Here is a 19,177-nt window from a genome sequence, read left to right on the forward strand (position 1 = left end):
GCGTGTATTGCGTGTTAGGTTTAGCAATCATTTATGTTGATTTAGCAAGAATAGTGATGTAGATATGTAAATTAAATGTTTGTTTTCCCGAGATTTACCTACAATATATACTTGCATTCCTCAACCTCAACTTTAATGTGTTTGATATACCCTTTAATTACATAAAATTTTGTTTTTGAGTTTTGAGATTTTAGACTTTATTTAGATAAAATTATTTTTGAATTTAGACTTTTTAATTTTAATTAGATAAAATTATTTCATTTTAGGTTTCTTAGACACCATTTGACAATTTAATTTTTTTTCAATTAATATATTTATCTAAAATTTAATTTATAAAATCTATAATTATAAATATTTATTAAAATTCTATAATTATAAATATTTATTAAAAATCTAATTAAACCTTAATTTAATCACTTTCAGTTTTCATTCAACATAATCAAATGTTAAATTATTTATATTTTATAACTTTTAATGTGTAATGACAACAAAAAAAGCACCCGACTTGAAAATGTTAATAATGATGACCAAAATTTTAGAGATTTTAACAACAATAATAATAGAAAAAAAGAACATAGTACATAATAAGTAAAAAAGAGATAAAACTCTTGAATTTTTGAAAGTTTTAACAACAATTCATGAGAGAGTGACAGTGAAATTAGATTTAGGTTTTATTTTTTATTTAATTATAATATATGTAAAAGTATAATAAAAGCTATATTTAGAATTTAGAAGCAATGAGTTTTGTTTTTGGTTTTAAATGATTTATATATTGGACCTATATGTATAAAAAATATTGGTTGCTTTTTTTTTAATTTTTAAACTGTCTTGTTTTGTTTTGTTTTACTTTTTTGTATCTAATAAAATAAATCGAAACTGATCTAAATTAATGTAGTTTAATAATATTATCTAAACGAAATTAAACTGAACCATAAAAAAAATAGAACTAAATTATCTATTCAACTCGATTTTTCGATTTGATGAATTTTTTTCTCAGCGATAGCAATTTCTACCTTTTTATATTGGGTAGTTGTTAAATATAATGTTGGATAGTTTAATTTTTTTAACTTAATTGTTGTTAAATGAATGCTTATGTTACCATCCTTATTTATTTGTCTTCATTAATATTTATAGAATTTTTCTTTTAATCTTTATGATTTCTTATTACTTTTTTTTTGTTTTTTAATCAATATTAATCAAAATTCAAGTGACAGGAAGTAATATAAATCTGAGCATATTATAAATATTAGTTGAAGTTTATGGGATCTTAGAATAATTATTTTAAATATGAATTATTATTTTTAATTAGTAACGAAATAAAATTTTAGTTCGAACTTCATTCCATCATAAATTATCGGCTTTGGAATCAAATATAAAAACCAATGATTAAGTAGACAAATTAAATTGAGTGAATTTAATATTTAACTTAAATTAAAAAAATTCTAATCGAACATTTATGAAATTTATATATCCTGGTGCAGCTTACATGGAAGAGCATCCGAGGTTGAGATAAATTTATTGTTTATAATATTTTAAAAATTAAAAGTAAAATTAAAACTGAATCCAATATTATCAAAATTAGAATTAATCCAAATCAAATTTCATCTACGGAAAACAACTTGGGCCGTTGAACGTTTTCTTAATTTTATAACATTTTTTTATGTAGCATTCACTAATATAGAAACATTATATTATAAAATTTTAAAATTGAATACACTATGCAAAGCTCAATTCATTCTGTTAGTTACGATATTTTAATTTATGAACCAAGCCAAATCAAATGTCATTCTATGCTGAACTACCAAATTTAATAAAAATTAATGTGTATCATTTTTAATTTAATTTCTCTAAACCCTCGTTTTCTATTTGTTTCTTGGAATTAAAAAAAAAGGTCACAAATTCCCATAGTAGACAACTTGAGCTGCGTAGCACGTGGGCGCCATTAATTGGAGATACTTGCAATTGGAAAAAGTAAATATAAAATAACATGGTGGTTTAGTATACCGTTAGAGGCTAACAGAACCCTTAAAGTGATTTAGGGGTTAGGGATCTAGATGGTAGACCATCCATTTTGGTATTTAGTGGAAAGAAATAGGTTAAAAATATTATTGAAGTTTTTGTATTTAGAGTTGGATTATATTTTATTTTTATTTAAAAATAGATAAATTAGTTTATATACATTAGATTAAAAAGTAAATTAATTTTTTTATTAAAAATTTCATTCATTTCTACTGTTAAAAATAGATATCTATATGTTAGCATGAGATACATGTGCCACATCAAGTGTCTTTATTTGGTTATTTTATTCGTTATGCTAGTTTTTAATTGTAAGAATGAATGAAATTTTTAATTAAAATGATCAATTTACTTTTTAATCTAATGTATATGAATTAATTTACTTATTTTTAATAAATGGGTAAAATATAATTTGACAATTAGTGTTGATGGTATTTTTACCGAAGAAATGGTGTTATTGTGCAGAGAGACCCATTGTTTCAGGTCTCAAAGCCTTCTGCCTTGTTGAAAAACTAATTCCAATAGAACTACACCATTACCCAAAAGGGGTGGCCGGTGATAAAATAATTAGGATAATAATTGGAAAATATCATGGATCACAGCTTAATTAGCATTGTTATTGGAAAGTTTTTAGACTGATGAGAATGTATTTAAAAAGTATGATTAGAAGTACCTGTTTAAAAATTGGGGTTATTATTTCAACGACCTTGTGTTTTAGTGGGCGAGATTTTTATATTAAGAGGCATGAAATTATCCAAAATAATTTGGGTTCTTATAAGGATTAAGATATAACATGTATTTTATTTAATTTAAAAAAAATTTAAACTAATCTCAAAATGTACATGTCATCATGATTGTAATTATAAATTTTTTACTTTTTACCCGTATTGTACCAAAAGTTTACAATGTTCAACATTGTTGTGAAGAACTAAAATTGTAAAATTTAGTGAAATGAGATTAATAAAGTCATTTTATTTAAAAAGTACAAATTTAAAACTCTAAAGGTTTTAGTTTTTTGCTTTTGGTTAGGGTTATCAAGCCATGATTTTATGGTTTAAATCTAAATTTGGCGGTTAAACTACTATTCTTTTTCTTCCCACACTATCAAATTCATCTATGATACTGTCCATTGTTTTGTAATATATATATTCATTTTAAGGGCTAGTTCTTCATTGCTTTTGAGAAGTGCTTTTTAGAAATTTGAGTGTTTGACATTGCTGTCAAAAAGTGCTTTTGAAGAATAAAATGTCCATTTTAGACATAAGATTATAAAGTAACAAATATGTATGTAAATAATGTTCAAATTAGTTAATATTATGATATTTTAGCAAAAATATAAAAAATAATTTATTATAACTTATTGTTAATATTTTAATATATAATATTAATTTTAAATATTTCTAAGTAATTAATATTAATTATTTATAAAATTTAATTAGAATATATAAACTATATTTAAATATTTAAATATAAAAATTAAAAATTTGTAATTAGATATTGACACGATTGTATTATTATAAAAATTATTTTTTATTTTTAATTAATTAAACACCTATCAATTTCGTTCCAACTGTCATTGTATTGTAATATTATAATGTTTTTGTTCTAATATATGACAATGCACATTGTTTGTCATATTTTTGTTCTAATTTAATGCACACTACTATTTTAGTGTAATGTTTGCCAATAATTGTTTCAAAATGGTATGAACTTTGGACCAAAAGAAAAAAAGTTATATAAACAACAATTCAATAGAAAGCCGACAAAATTAATTGAAGTTGGTTCGATTCGGTTAATTATTTTAACAGAAAAAGCTCAATTCAACTAACGGTTTAGTTAATTATAGTTCAATTAACAATGGATCGAACTAACTATTTCATCACCCCTTAGATTAAATGTTTGAGAATATAAAACAAAATACTTAGAATTATAAAAGCAAACATAGTTTCAATTGAACAGTTTAGCGTGTATTGCATTTCATTTAAAGGTTCAGCTAAAATCTTTAAACAAAATCAGACCTATAGTAATAAAACTAGTACATACCATGATGTAAAAAAGTACAAGAGAAACAGAAGAGCAAATTTCAGTCCACTCAGATGTTGAACATATTTTGGAAATGTATAAGCAATGTCTGCAACCATACCAGCAAGCATCTCCATTTTGAACCAGACCATCTAACAGGATCCATCTCACTAATTTCGGTTACAACTCCTGTGTATCTGCAAAATGAAAACTTGAATTAAGGCCTTGATCGCTTGGTAGAGTAGGTCTTTCGTCCCTTCTTTAGGCTAAATATAGGACCAATGGTAATTTAAATGTTTTCTCCGCATGAAAAAGGATGTCCCAATACGGTACAGTGCGATTCAGGCTTTAATTAAATGAGGAAACAAGTGAAAAATGCAACCCAAAATCACCCACTTAAAAACCAAGTTGCATCTACAAGCACTAAATTTACCATTCAAACCAGGAGCATAATCCCCACGTTTGTAGTAAGCAGGACTCTTTGCGGCTCTCCACTCAGCCGTCCCCATACCATCTGTTACATGAAATAAATAAAGTCCACAAAAATTTAATAGACCAATAAAATTTCATTCCAATTCAAATTGCTCACAATGATTATTCTTGCAGACCAAAATTGCAGGCAGATCCCAAAGTGCAGAGATGTTCAAATCCTCAAACAACTGCCCTTTGATTAGCAGCCCCATCACCATATAAAGCAAAGAATACAACACTCTAGGGGCAAGCAGTGGTAATCAAGAGCATGCAAGCATTAAAAGAAATAAGAATATAACCAATAATATCAGCAAAAACTGAATCATTAAGACAGAGGGGAAAGACAATTTTCTATATCTTCATCTACAAATTGTACCACCATAAAATCGGATATCAAGGTCAAGCTTCTTGTTTTCTAGATCAGTTCCTAAAAGAAGTGTACAAATCGGAAAAAATTCTTCAAAGAATGACACCTACGAGTCAACTATACTAAAATAGCATTACATATATCATAACAATGTCCAGCAAAGACAATAAATTGATTACCTTTAAACCAATAAGCTAATAAACAATAAATTGAGGCATTACTGTTGCTCAAAATGAATCATGAGAGTGACTATGCACGAAAAAACACCAAGGTAATAACATTAGCTTAAAAAACCCAACAAAGACAGCACAAAGTAAACAAAATTTACTTCTAGTTTTACGTAATACTCTAGAGTTCAAATCTCACGGAAGCCCTTTATATACTAAAATTTTAAGCATGTCATATTCCTTAAGATTTAAGAACCAAACCTCAAAAATATTAACTTTGGATCTCTTCTCTTTATTTTGCCTATCAAAAGTCCAACACAAAGTGACAAATTTTACTTCTAATAACTTATCACATTACGCAATACTCCAGAGTTAGATGCCAAGAACAAATCTCACAGAATTCCTTTATAATTTATATTATTAAAATTTTAAGCATGTCCTATTCCTTAAGTTAACTCCCAAACTTTCAAAAATTATTGTTAACTTAAACTTTGCAGTCCCAAAGACTGAAACATATAAAATAAAGAAAAGGTACTTCTTTCAAGGCATAGGACATACCAACTGCATAGCTACCTGGTTTTCAGCAGTTAGTGCTTGTAAAGGGGCTTCTTTCTCCCTTTCCCTCTTGAAGGCCCCAACAAGAGCAATTTCATAATCTTTTTTCTGGATTACAAAATCATAATAGGCAGAAAAAGAAAATAGTTTAACAACAACTCTAGGTTGTGTGTTTCCTCAACAAAGCAAGATTTCTGCATACCTGAGACATCCTTTTATCAGATGAAAGTGGACTGAATGATCCAGGAGGGAATTCCCATTTAAAGGGCCCAGGTGATACTGGAATGCTTGATGCCAAGTTATCATTATCCAGATTTTCACTTTTGCCATTAACAAAAGCTCGTAAATGAGATACTTCTTTCTGAAAAACAGAATTTTGGATAATAAGGATAACTAGAAACCTGAAAGAATATGAGAACCATGCAAATGAAATAAATAAAATGAATCATTTAAACTTTGGCATGACTTCAGCTCACAAAAACAGAAGATTCTGCTTGCTGCTTGAAATTTTGTAAATTAACATTTATTATTTCTACCTTTATTTTTCAGTTAAGATAAAGCAAAACATAATACAATTACTGCTTGCTCAATAGAAAGGAGATTCAGCAGAGAAGTATAGTGAAACTCATATTGATAAATAGAAACTGAGCAAACCGCCCACTATTACAGTATTACAATAACTTTAAAGGTACTTTCAAATATGATCGTAAGTTTAACAATATTATACCTTCAGCTGTTGAATTTGCAGTCTCATAGCAATAACATCTCCAGATGCATCTTCATTTACCACTGCCTACAATACATTAGTTCAAATATTTCAATAAATATGACATCCAAAATTTAAAAACTATATACATTAACTAGAATTTAACTAACTGATTAAGAGGTTAAAAGAAATAAAATTTTTTTAACAAAAAGTTGTATTTTTAAATATATATACATGAAAAAAACTTGGTATCACTCTACCTTTTTAACTAAATGGGTTCCACAACACAAAACTCTTATTATTAGTATACAAGTATAGATTATGTAGTCTAAACAGGCTCAAAGGCTAGCATCGGTTCCCGTTGGGAATAGAAAATGAAACAAGAGGATTTCAGGAAATCACATGAATGACGAGTAAGCCATGCATTGAATTAAAAGTAGCTAAGCAAAAATCTCATACATTGTTCTTAATAAATTTAGCCCGCTGTGCAAACTTCAATGTACTTAGTGTCTCCAATGAACAACTGCAGAAAATGCCCAAAAGTTCGAACTTGAACAGTTCCAATGAAACCAAATTAATTTTGAAAACAATTTATAACCATGAACAGTCTCTATATCCTTTGTTTTTCTTTTATCGGTTCTTCACCATATAGTAAATAGGCTCACTCTCATATAAGAATCAAACAAACAATTTACACCACAGTTCCAAATCTCAATCAAATAGAGACTAAAGGAAGAATTAACTAAAAGAAACCACAAAACCAATATGAAGAGACTTTTTAACAGATGAAAGTGGAAGAGTAGCAAAGCAAATCCAGAATATAGGTTTGATCATTTAATACAATTCGAAATTAATGAAAGACCCAGAAAATCTAATCAAATGGGAAGTAATAGGAGGAGTAAAAAAAAAAGAAACCTTTCGGCAGTGGCGAGATTGGTGGGCACATCGTCGGTGCAAGCGAATTGCAATGCTGAAACAACTACTTGCCTGTTTCCCTTCTCCATTTCTTTTATCTCGATTCTCAATCCCCAAACCACAGCCGCCGAGTAGAGTAAAGCAAAGCAGTAATCCAGAATTTTCAGGGAAAATTCTAATCGAAAGCAGTAAGCCAAAATTTTGAAAGTGAAAATGTGAAAAAATGGGTATAGAGCTCCTCCAAAGAACCAGAGAAAAGAAACTTTTTGGGGGAGAAGGCAGGTTAAAATGGGAAATTATCAGCCAAACGGACTTTTGGCTGAAGAAATGGAGAAATTTTTAACTTCTCTATCAGCCAAAAAGCACTTCTCAGATGGTGGAAAAATTTTTGAAACGATGGCCGTTCTTCTTTGCTTTTAAGAGAAAAGCACTTTTTGTTGCAAAAGCCCGTTTAAAAAGCAGAGGAGAACGGGGCCTAAGTATACTAGCAAAGGGGTGAAGCAAAGTAAAGCAGCCGCGTGCTTAATTTTTGGGTCAATATATTATTTGATATCGAAATTTAATTTGATATTTAAATTTTTTTATCTTAATTTGATATCTAAATTTGATTTCAATGTTTATTTTGGTGTTCAGATTTTTAATTTTGATACTTAAGTTTTTCTTTGTATCATTTAAGTACTGGAGTTTACTTTAATGTTCAATTTGATACATTGCTTTTTTTTATGCCAATTAGGTACCTATGTCTTTTTACTAGAGTATACATGTCTAATATTTACTGAATTATTTACTTTGAGTATCAAATTGAATATTAGAGTCAAATTCAAGTACCATATTAAACAAAAAAAACTCAAATATCAAATTAAATATTAAAGTTAAATTCAAGTATCAAATCGTATGTTAACCTTCATTTTTATATATTTAGTTTTTTTCTTTCTTTCATTTTACGAAGACAGGTTTAACTTTTTAACTTTATTTTATAACAATTAATAATAAGATACATTTAATTTAGGAAAGAAATTTGAAAAAAAATTATTTAAATAATTAATTTAATTTAAAATTATGTATTAGAAAGATTCAATCGCATATTCATTTACAGAATATTTATAATCTATTAGATTTTATCACATCTAAATTGTAGAGTGAATACATACTTTATATTAAAAATATATTTATAGAACTATATCAATAAATAATTATTAATAGAGTAGAAATAGGTTTTTATATGAATTTATCGGTCTTGTGTTAGATTCTCAAATAATACTATTAATTATCCTTTAAAGAAATTAATTTTAGTAATGTAATAGGGCCCAATCGACCCAGGTCCAAACAAAATTAGAATCAGTTCAAGATTTACAAGCCCATCTAAAGCAAACACGGCCCAAAAGAAAAAGAAAAGCTAAACCCTAGAACCTTCAGCAGATGCCAGCAAGAAGCGCCGCAGCAAGCCTTCAGTGTCGAGCCTCTAGCAACTCCAATCAACGCACGTTTCGGAGCCCACTCCCTCCCCCGCGCCGTTTGCTCCACGATTTCCTGCAAAAATAGACTCAAAGAGTCCGATTGAGATAAAACAGCAAAAATAATTAGTAGATATTTTATTTGTTCTTTTTTCTTTTCAATTTTTCGGGCTATAAAAGCCTTTGGAAATCTGTAAAAAGGGAAAAAGATAGAAGCAGAGAAATTCAAAGAAAATACAGATATTAAACTTGTTTTCAAAGGTGATTTTGCTTTTTATTTTACAGCGTTTGTTTTTTACGAAATTTTTCTTGTTTTCTTCTCTTATTTTCATCATTATTTTGTATAAAATAACAAAGAAAATATTAAAAAATTTTACCTGAGAACGTCGGGCCATTGCCATCTCCGTCGCGATCGGAGCTTTGGCGAGGAGGCCGATGAACGGAGGCGCAATGACGCTAGGGACAGAACCCTAGCAGAGCGAAAGAGGTTTTTTTATTTTATTTTATTTTTTTTCTCTCCTTCATTCGGTCAAATGGTTTTTAGAGGAAAACTCTGTTTTAAATAACAGATCAAAACGGCGCCGTTTTAGCCAGGTGCGACCCAACTCGGAGGGGAGGATCCGCGCGTTCTGGCCAAATGGGGAATTTGTGTGATCAGTCCCCCATTTTGTGTCGCGTTTCAATTAAACCTATTTTGTTTTTTTAAATTGGGCCGCATATTTGATTTTAGTTTCAATTTGGTCCCTCGCTGCCCAGCGTTTTGGAAGGGCGGTAATAATTTCCCTTTTGGTCCTCCGCGGTTATGCGCGCATTCAATTTGGTCCTATCTTCAAATTTATTTCAAATCTGCCCCACTTTTTTCTATTTATTTCAATTTAGTCCATTCTTATTATTATTTTTCTTTTCATTATCATTATATCATTATTATTATATTGTTTGCTATCATTATTACTACTGTATTTACTATACGTATGCACACATTTTTTTAAAAGACTTTTCATACATACACATTTTTAAATCCAGACATGTTTCCCATATTTTACAATTCAAAATACATTTTTTTATATTATACATATATATACGTTTTTTTTGAGTTATTATAAATATTTTTCTTATTCTATATGTATACCGTTATTTGTACTCATATTGTATATATAGGTGTTTTAATATACATAGACGTATTTTCATGATTTACCAATACATATATATATACATTTTTATTTTATAAATATATACACATGTACATGCTTTTATGTTTATTTTATTTTCACGATTTTCAAATACATACATGCATTTTTATTATATTTTGATTGATATATTCCATTTCATCTTTTATGTGTATCTTTGTACATGTGCGTTAAATATATGCGTACACATATTTGTAAATTTAATTGTATATTGTACTTGTATATATATTTGTAAATATTTATTCATATTTGTCTTAAATTAGAGTATTTGTTTCATGTTATACCTTAACCCTTTTTAGCATCTCTTTTAAAAATATATATTTTGATTTTCTCAAAGTATTTAAATCATCCTATTTTATAAATACCAAAATATTTGGCATTCATGATTCTCGTGAAAAAAATCGTGTCCTAACTTACTGGATCGCGATTATTTTTCGATGAATTTAGAAAGCCAAGTATTTGTTTTGCAATAAATTCATAAATTTCAAATGAAGCTTATTCTCGGGGATTCAAAATGTTGGGTCCTAACTTACTGGTCCTGATACTTTGACTTCTCGAAATAAGAATTTTCAAAAACAAAAGGCAATATTCGGGTATTTTGAAGATTTAAAAATATTGTGCCCTAACTCACTGGGTGTGGTGTTTTATTTCTTTGAAATAAGAATGTCTTATTATTTTGATTCATTCATGAAATAAAAGTTTCCTTTTAAAATCTTTTCAAGTTTTCGACACCAAGGCATAAAAAATCAATTTGGTACCAATTTTGGGCGTTACGAGAGTGCTAATCCTTCCTCATGCGTAACTGACTCCCGAACCTGTTTTCTCAAATTTCGCAGACCAAAATTATTTTTAAGGTGGGCCGATCACACTTTGATAAAGGATCGATGGCGACTCCAGTTTTGTTTTTAAAGTCGACAACTAAAATTTTTGTTTTCAAAAAACGGTTTCGACAGCTTGGCGACTCCGCTGGGGACATTAGAGAGTCGAGCCATAAACTGATTATGTTTGTCTTTGTGTCGAAAATCAAAAGTTTTTAAATAAATTCATGAGTTCCCTTCGCACTCATTGATTTTTTATCATGGTATTTTGGCAACTTTGCATTTGCATTTTACATTACATGGTCAGTTTTACCTTTTAAGTGGGAGCGAGAAACTAGTCCTTCGTGAGGTTTTCACCTCCGTGTAGGGTAGTGGATCGCTTCCGGGATACATCCGTACCTATGTCTTCGTGAGATTTTCATCTCCGTGCAGCCATAGGGAAATGTGTCCCCCTGAACTGAACTCGATCCATATGAGCCTATAATGAGTGAGGATTGAGGAATCTGCTGGTTCGGGTACCCTTACTCTAGAAACTAAACCTCATATAGTGAGCTTTAGGAACTTGCCCTAGGTAGAACTATACCGAACCCTAGTAGATTCCTGAATAAGTGTTCTTGTTATTTTATATTAGATTATATCTTTATATGTGATACTGACTTGGGTTTATTTTGTTTTGATTGCATGACATCATAATTGCATGACATTTCATTATAAAGGCGTTGGTTCATATTCGGTTGCCATATAGAAAGCTTATCATGGGAAATGGGTTTCTTGATAGAGTGGAAGACAATGCGGCTGTCCGGACTTGGTCTGAGATGATACAGCGTGAAAAAAGTGATAGTTTGGCCGTAAGATACATATCAGAGTTATGGGACTTCACTCGTGTTAGCGTAGCTCAGAACAACTTGCAGGAGTTGAAGGAGATTTGGGATCAGTGGGATAATGAGGTTAGGCAGTTATTCTATTTAAATTATGGAGATTTGCCTTATTTACTTGACATGAAGGTAGATAAGTGTCTGTTTCGAGCTCTTGCCCAGTTTTGGAATCCGGCCTACAGTTGCTTCACATTTGGAAGGGTTGATTTGGTACCTAAAATTGAGGAGTACACGGCTTTACTTCGGTGTTCGAAGGTTCAGGTAGATAGAATTTATTCGAAAGCGGTAAATGTACCGACCTTCTTGAGGAAGCTGATGAATATAATAGGGATGAGTGAGCAGTGGGTTACAGCTCGAATTAAGCAGAAAGGAGATAGTAGGTGTATTCCTTGGAAAAGTTTGAGGGACCTCATTTTAGCACACCCAGATGCGAGGAAGAAAGTAGACGTCTTTGCTTTGAGTATATATGGCTTGATTATGTTTCCTAAGATTTTGGGACATATTGACGAGGCGGTCACTGATTTATTTGATCGACTTGATAAGAGAGTTACACCAGTCCCGGTAATTTTGGCAGAAACCTTTAGGTCATTGAGTGCCTGTCGAAGAACGGGAGATGGTAGATTTATTGGGTGTGCGCAGCTACTACTTGCGTGGTTCCATAGCCACTTTTGGAAGGTTGATATATCAGGTCTTCTCTGAAAGTTATTCACCGTTGAAAGAGATAGTGGCTACGTCAAGGAGAAATGATATTATAGAGGAGAAATGGATGGCAATCTTTCAGAATCTGCAAGAGGAGAATGTCGAGTGGAGAGCTCCGTGGTTGCTTCCAGATAAGATTCTATATCGATGTGGGGATTTTGACTGGGTTCCGTTGCTCGGGATTTGGGGAGCTGTTGGTTACGCCCCATTGCTAGTATTAAGACAATATAGGTCAAGACAGTTTGTGCCTGCCACTCAAGGACTAGCTGAGTGTGAATTCTCATATAAGGATGATGGCTACAAAAGGAAGGCTCGTGAGATGGCCAATGCATGGAACCAGACTCGCCGAATGAAGAGATTAGCGTGGGTCCAATGACAACTTCTGAGTACAATGAATGGTGTGTTAGGAGGATAAATGACAACATTCCTGGGCCAAGTCCAGAAAATAGTCAGTCGATAGAGGAGCATTTGCGTGTCGTCCCTTCTGAGCTGGAAATCATAAAGCAAGACTTCGAAAGAAGGAATGCAAAATTAGAGAAGAAAATAGAACAAATGGAGGAAGAAAAGGTGAATTTAAAGATGGACATAGATGTTCAGAAACTGGAAACCGAAGGCCTGAGAAAAGGGAAGCGCAAAGGCGAGGAAGATCTGAACAGCTTGAAGACGGATTATAAGAGATTACGTTTGTCAGTGAGAACTGCTGGGTTGGGAAAAACCTCAGAGCATTGGCGTCAAGAGGTTCAAGAAGAAAAGGCCAAAGTTGGTAGATGGGAAGGAAGATTCCAGGAAGCCGAGATGCAAAATAGATCGCTTAAGAAGAGTTTGTTAGAAAATCAAAATGAAAGAGATAAACTAAAGGCTAGAGTGACCGAACTTGAGAAGATTGTTCATCAATACCGAAATCGTAATTCAGTGGTGGAACTGCAAGCAAATTTAAGCAGGATCGAGCAAATGAAGAAAACTATAGAAGAACTAGATATAGCATTGCAGAAATGTAAAGCCAGGATCGAGTATTTGTAGGCAAACGAAGATCATCAAAGCGAACAACTTCACTATTTCCAGAATCAGGTCAGAAACAGGGATCGTGTTATGGGGGAAGCTTTGGTTCAGATTTGAGAAGTAGCAGATCACCTACAAACGTTGGCAGTACAAGCTGACACGTTGAGCGTAAAGTATGAATTGGAGTCAGACCAGGGACGGGAGTTAGCCTCGTTGCTTCAAAAAATCAATGTCTTAAGTATTAGGGCGAAGTCGTATTTGTAGTCTATTCTATGTAAAGAGATTTGTTTTCTAATAAAGTTTTTCAAGTGGAATTGAATCATAATTAACGCCTTTCTTGCATTCATCTCATGCATCACATCATATGCGTTAAAAACCTTTAATTGATCCTAATTAACTAAAATCATTGCTTAGTTAACCTGGAAACCAACCAACCAACCCAACACCGATACGACACTCGGGCAAAGACGAAAGATATGGATCAGAGATTGGAAAAACTCGAACAGTGTCAAAAGGATATGTAGGACCGACTTCAGCTACAGGTGCAGGAGCGGTTAGACAAGATGAAATAAGAGATGTCTAAGAAGATGCGAGAATCCCAAGAAGATATAGTGGCAAAGTTAACCCAACTGGTAACTAAGGGAAGTGATAAAGGAAAAGGCCCCATGGCAAATGTCGATGAGGGAAATGATGATGAACCTCTCTATCCTCCAGGTTTCACCCTTCTACATATGCGAACTCAAGCTGAATACCCGTGTAAATCTACTGTCACCATCATGCCTCAACAGTTTCGGGCTGGTATTTCAAACTTCGAAGCTGGGCCGGGTTCTGATCCTGAAAATAATCCTGTTAGCTCTACCATTCCTGACTTTGATGAAGTGGTTGAGAAGGAAAGAATGAAGGAGGAGTTACCGAAACAGTTAGAGGAAAGGTGTAGGTGGCTCGAGGAGAAGTTCAAGGCGATGGAGGTCACTGAGAGTTATCGAGGCATTGACGCAAAAGAGCTGAGTTTAGTGCCAGATTTAGTACTCCCTCATAAGTTTAAGATGCCTGAATTTGAAAAGTACAATGGGACAAGCTGCCCAGAAGCTCACATCACCATGTTTTGCAGGCGAATGGCGGGATATGTTAACAACGACCAACTCTTGATACATTGTTTCCAAGACAGCCTTGTAAGGGCAGCATCCAAATGGTACAATCAGTTGAGTCGTGCCACGATTGGTTCATGGAGGGACTTGGCACAATCGTTCATAAAATAATATAGTCATGTGACAGACATGGCTCCTGATAGAATCACCCTTCAAAACATGGAGAAGAAGCCGAGTGAAAGCTTCAGGTAGTACGCACAGAGATGGAGGGAGGTCGCGGTCCAAGTTCAGCCACCGCTCCTGGAAAAGGAAATGACCATGTTGTTCATTAACACCCTGAGGGCACCGTTCATTACACATATGTTAGGAAGTGCCACAAAAAGCTTTCCTGACATAGTCATGAATGGCGAGATGATTGAGAACGCCATCAGGAGTGGGAAGATCGATGCGGGAGAGAGTAACAGAAGATCGGCTTCGAAGAGAAAGGAAAACGAGGTGAACAATGCGAACATGTACAACAAGGGTTACTCGAAGTCAGTAACAGTGAGTCAGCCAAGAAAGGTGGCTGCCAATCAGCAAAGCTCGTCGATACAAGAGGTCGGTACAAGGTGAAATACTGAGAGGCTCTAATTCACGCCAATTCCTATGTCGTACAGGGAACTATACCAAAACTTATTTGACGCACACGTAGTTTCCCCTTTCTATCTGAAGCCCTTACAACCCCCGTATCCCAAATGGTACGATGCGAATGCACAGTGCGACTATCATGCAGGAACAACAGGGCATTCCATAGAAAACTGTACGACTTTTAAGAAGTTGGTTGAAAGGCTCATTAGTATGGGTGTCAATAAATTTGATGACTCGACCAAGGCAGAAAACCCGTTACCAAACCACACCGATGGTAGGGTAAATATGATGGGCGAAGACAGAAGAATCAATGCAGACATTGCGGATGTGAAAACTCCTTTGAGATGGGTCTGGAAGGAGATGGTAAAAAGGGGACTAATCGTCTCAGAAAAAAGTTGTGAAAAGAAGGGGAACTACTGTGAGTTCCACCATGAAGTGGGGCATGAAATCCAAGAGTGTACGGAGTTCAGAGCCATGATACAAGGTATGATGGATAATAGGGAGATGGAATTCTGTGAAGGAGTTCAAGATGAGAGTCATGTATGCGCGTCAGAGTTGGCATTGGGAGTTCCGAAGGCTAACCATCCTGTGGTCATCATCTCGCGACCTCAGAATAGTGAGGTTAGGGCACGAATAACACCAAAAGTAATCATTCAAAAACTGGTTGTGTTTGCATATAAGGATAACAGAAGGGTTCCTTGGAATTACGATTGTAATGTGACAATCCCAGGGACGGAGGATATAATCAGTAAAGAGGATCAGGATGAAGGAAGGCACTACGAACAGATGAAAGCTCGAGTAGAGCCAATAAGAAAAGAAGCTTCGGTTGAAAAGAAGAAGAATGCGGTCGAACCTGAATTATTGGTCAATGAACCAATCAGAGAGGAGGAAGCTAGAGAGTTCTTGAAGTTCCTAAAGCATAGCAAGTACAGCGTTGTGGAACAACTGCACAAACAACCAGCTCGCATATCTGTGCTAGCTTTACTCGTGAACTCAGAGGGACATCGAAATGCACTACTGAAGGTGCTAAATGAAACTTATGTGGCCGACGATATCTCTGTTAACAAGTTGGATCGACTGGTCGGTAATATAAGCGCTGATAACTTCATATCCTTTAGCGATGATGAAATACCACCTGGGGGTATGGGATCTACTAGAGCTTTACACATCACTACAAGGTGTAAAGGGTGCATATTACCAGGAGTTTTGGTAGACAACGGGTCGGCACTGAATGTATTGCCTCTATCCATGCTCAACAGGCTACCTGTGGATAGTTCACATATGAAGTCGTGCCAGAATGTGGTGAGAGCATTTGATGGCACCGAGAGGAAAGTCATGGGAAGAATTGACATACCCTTGTTAATTGGCCCAACTATCTATGAGGTAGACTTCTTGGTTATGGACATCAAGCCTTCTTACAGTTGCCTATTAGGAAGGCCATGGATTCATTCAGCAGGAGCGGTACCGTCATCGTTACATCAAAAATTGAAGCTGGTATCAGAAGGTCGGCTAGTGATGATAAATGCTGAAGAAGATATCATTGCATCTATGACCAACGATGCGCCTTATTTGGAAACAAGTGATGATGCAATCGAGTGCTCTTTCCATTCCCTGGAGTTCGTAAATGCAACATTCATCCTTGAGGGAAACAAGATCCCGATGCCGAGAATATCAAAGACCACAAAGATGGGTCTGCAATTGACAGTTAGAAAGGGAGCTTTGCCGAGAAAAGGATTGGGGAAATATCTTCAGGGCCAAGTTGAGGCTCCAGTGTTGAAAGACAAGCAGGACCGTTTTGGCTTAGGATACAAGCCAGATGCTAGGCAGAAGAGGATAGAGCAAGAAAAGAAGCGAGAGAGAAGAAGGGCTCGTTTGACAGGTGATGAAGTCAAATGGGAGCCCATGACCTTTCCTCACCTATCCAAGACTTCTGTATCAGGAGGATTCATCTATCAAGGAATGCTAGGAGTCGGAAGTATTAACGCGGAGTTAGAAAGTATTCATGTCGTGTATGAAAAAGCGACGGGAGGAGGAACATTGCAGGACATTCAACCTTACGAACCGGGAAGTGTGCTAAACAACTGGACTGCAGAAGAAATACCTGTAGTTTTTAGGATTTCCTCAAAGTAAGTCCAGAACACCCTTATTGCTTTTAGCCTAAAAGTGATAAGGATTCCTTTGGAAATAGGTTTCATGTCCAAAAAATCGCTATTTTAATAAAGTTCATTTTTGCAGTCATTTTTGGAGCAAATCTTTCTTTCCATAAGAGTAGTTATTTTGAATTTCTCTCAAACTACACTTGCATTTCATTCATGCCCATATTGCACCAAACAAATTCCTGAATCCATATTGTTTTTCATAACATGTCTTACGATATCAATGATACGAATGTCACTCTTACAAATTTAGAGTCCCCTTTTGAACGAAACATGTGTTTAGAAGGATCGTATGATTTTGAAGATGACGAAAACTGTGGTTTGTCTCCTAACTTGTTGAAGATGGTAGAAAGGGCCGAGAAACAAATCCTACCTCACAGGGAATCAATAGAAATTGTGAGCTTGGAGGAAGGAAAAGAGGTAAAGATCGAATCTGATATTTCTGCAAAGACAAGACAAGACCTCATCTGACTACTCCAAGAATTCAAAGATGTCTTTGCATGGTCATACCAAGATATGCCTGGGTTAAGTACTGACATTGTAGTCCATCGCCTTCCTATAAAAGAACATTGCAAGCCAGTGCAGCAAAAGCTCAGAAGGATGAGACCTGATATCGAGTTGAAGATAAAAGAAGAGGTCTAGGAACAATTTGATGCCAGATTTCTGCAAGAAGTCAAGTATTCTGTGTGGGTGGCCAACATCGTACCAGTTCCAAAGAAAGATGGAAAAGTACGAATGTGTGCGGATTACAGGGATTTGAACAAGGCTAGTCCAAAAGACAATTTCCCATTACCTCACATCGACACATTGGTAGACAATACGACGAGCTTTTCATTGTTTTCCTTCATGGATGGTTTTTCTGGGTATAATCAGATAAAAATGCATCCCGAGGACATGAGAAAGACTGCGTTCATTACGTTATAGGAGATGTTTTGTTATAAAGTGATGCCGTTTGGATTAAAGAATGCGAGTGCGACATACCAAAGAGCCATGGTAGCCTTGTTCCATGATATGATGCATAAGGAGATCGAGGTTTATGTTGACGATATGATCGCGAAATCTAGAACAGAGGAGGAACATATGCAGGTCTTGAGAAAGTTATTCTTAAGATTGAGAAAGTTCCAGCTCAAGCTTAATCCAGTGAAGTGCACTTTTAGGGCCAGGTCAGGAAAATTGCTAGGCTTCATAGTCAGTGAAAAGGGAATTGAGATTGACCCAGGCAAAGTCAAGGCAATACGAGACTTACCTCCACCTCGCACTCAGAAAGAAGTTCGAGGTTTCCTCGGAAGACTGAATTACATCGCTAGGTTCATTTCACAACTAACTGAAAAATGTGACACTATATTTCGTCTTCTAAAGAAACATAATCCTGGTACTTGGGATGAAGAATGCGAAGAAGCTTTTAACAAGGTGAAGCAGTATTTGTCTAATACTCTAGTGCTGTCATTACCTAGCCCGGATAGGCCGTTAATATTGTATCTGACAGTATTTGATAATTCCATGGGGTGTGTGCTAGGCCAACATGATGAAACGGGGAGAAAAGAAAGGGCGATATATTATCTCAGCAAGAAATTCACTGACTGTGAAATGAGATATTCGCCTATTGAGAAGTTATGTTGTGCCTTGATTTGGGCAACCCAAAGATTAAGGCAGTACATGTTATACCATACGACTTGGCTAATCTCAAAGTTATACCCGTTAAATTATATGATGGAGTCAACTACTTTGAATGGGAGGATGGCCTGATAGCAGATATTACTGTCTGAATTCGATCTTGTCTACGTGAGCCAAAAGGCTGGGAAAGAGAGTGCAATTGCTGACTTTCTAGCTAGTAGAGCTTTGGAGGACTACGAGCAGTTGAGTTTTGATTTCCCAAATGGAGATTTGATGTGTATAGCGGCTATGGAAGAAAATTCACAAGAGGGTTACAGTTGAAGGCTAAAATTTGATGGAGCCTCGAATGCTGTGGGCAATAGAATTGGGGCAGTCCTAGTATCCCCGAATGGTGATCATTATCCTTTCACTTGCAAATTAGATTTTGATTGTACAAACAAC

The 19,177-nt window shown here is 34.4% G+C and overlaps 2 protein-coding genes across 7 annotated transcripts; one reads left to right on the top strand and one right to left on the bottom strand.

Annotated features, from left to right (window-relative positions):
• Positions 1-3,961: 3,961 nt before the first annotated feature.
• Positions 3,962-7,732, bottom strand: LOC107910160 (kinesin-like protein KIN-12E). 6 transcript variants are annotated; one of them, XR_001687500.2, is made up of 8 exons: positions 7,220-7,684; positions 6,764-6,827; positions 6,326-6,391; positions 5,801-5,959; positions 5,617-5,706; positions 4,628-4,749; positions 4,472-4,552; positions 3,962-4,235 (listed from the first exon to the last, which is right to left on the bottom strand). XR_001687500.2 is itself a non-coding variant. In XM_016837932.2 (7 exons), the coding sequence occupies exons 1-6, from the start codon at positions 7,306-7,308 to the stop codon at positions 4,475-4,477; spliced, it is 561 nt and encodes a 186-aa protein (XP_016693421.2). In that variant the 5' UTR covers positions 7,309-7,732; the 3' UTR covers positions 3,962-4,235; positions 4,472-4,474. The 6 variants fall into 6 exon arrangements, 3 of the variants coding, with proteins under 3 accessions (XP_016693421.2, XP_016693422.2, XP_040944485.1); XR_001687499.2 differs by having other exon boundaries at positions 5,602-5,706; XR_005910249.1 differs by having other exon boundaries at positions 4,472-4,749; positions 5,602-5,706.
• Positions 7,733-11,493: 3,761 nt separating this feature from the next.
• LOC121214552 (uncharacterized) lies at positions 11,494-12,628 on the top strand. The gene is made up of 2 exons (XM_041088322.1): positions 11,494-12,114; positions 12,242-12,628. Exons 1-2 carry the CDS (start codon positions 11,494-11,496, stop codon positions 12,626-12,628), a joined length of 1,008 nt encoding a protein of 335 aa, XP_040944256.1.
• The last annotated feature ends 6,549 nt before the right edge of the window (positions 12,629-19,177 follow it).

The sequence above is a fragment of the Gossypium hirsutum genome, chromosome D02 (genome assembly GCF_007990345.1).
Source record: "Gossypium hirsutum isolate 1008001.06 chromosome D02, Gossypium_hirsutum_v2.1, whole genome shotgun sequence".
Classification (NCBI taxonomy): Eukaryota; Viridiplantae; Streptophyta; class Magnoliopsida; order Malvales; family Malvaceae; genus Gossypium; species Gossypium hirsutum.

Coding starts and splice junctions, on each gene's coding strand:
- LOC107910160 (XM_016837932.2), bottom strand. CDS start 7,308: ATGGAGAAGGGAAACAGGCAAGTAGTTGTTTCAGCATTGCAATTCGCT. Junction 6,828..7,219: donor AATCTCGCCACTGCCGAAAG/GTTTCTTTTTTT, acceptor CATTTTCTGCAG/TTGTTCATTGGAGACACTAA. Junction 4,553..5,601: donor ACCAGGTAGCTATGCAGTTG/GTATGTCCTATG, acceptor TTCATGTAACAG/ATGGTATGGGGACGGCTGAG.
- LOC121214552 (XM_041088322.1), top strand. CDS start 11,494: ATGATACAGCGTGAAAAAAGTGATAGTTTGGCCGTAAGATACATATCA. Junction 12,115..12,241: donor AGAGAGTTACACCAGTCCCG/GTAATTTTGGCA, acceptor TTGATATATCAG/GTCTTCTCTGAAAGTTATTC.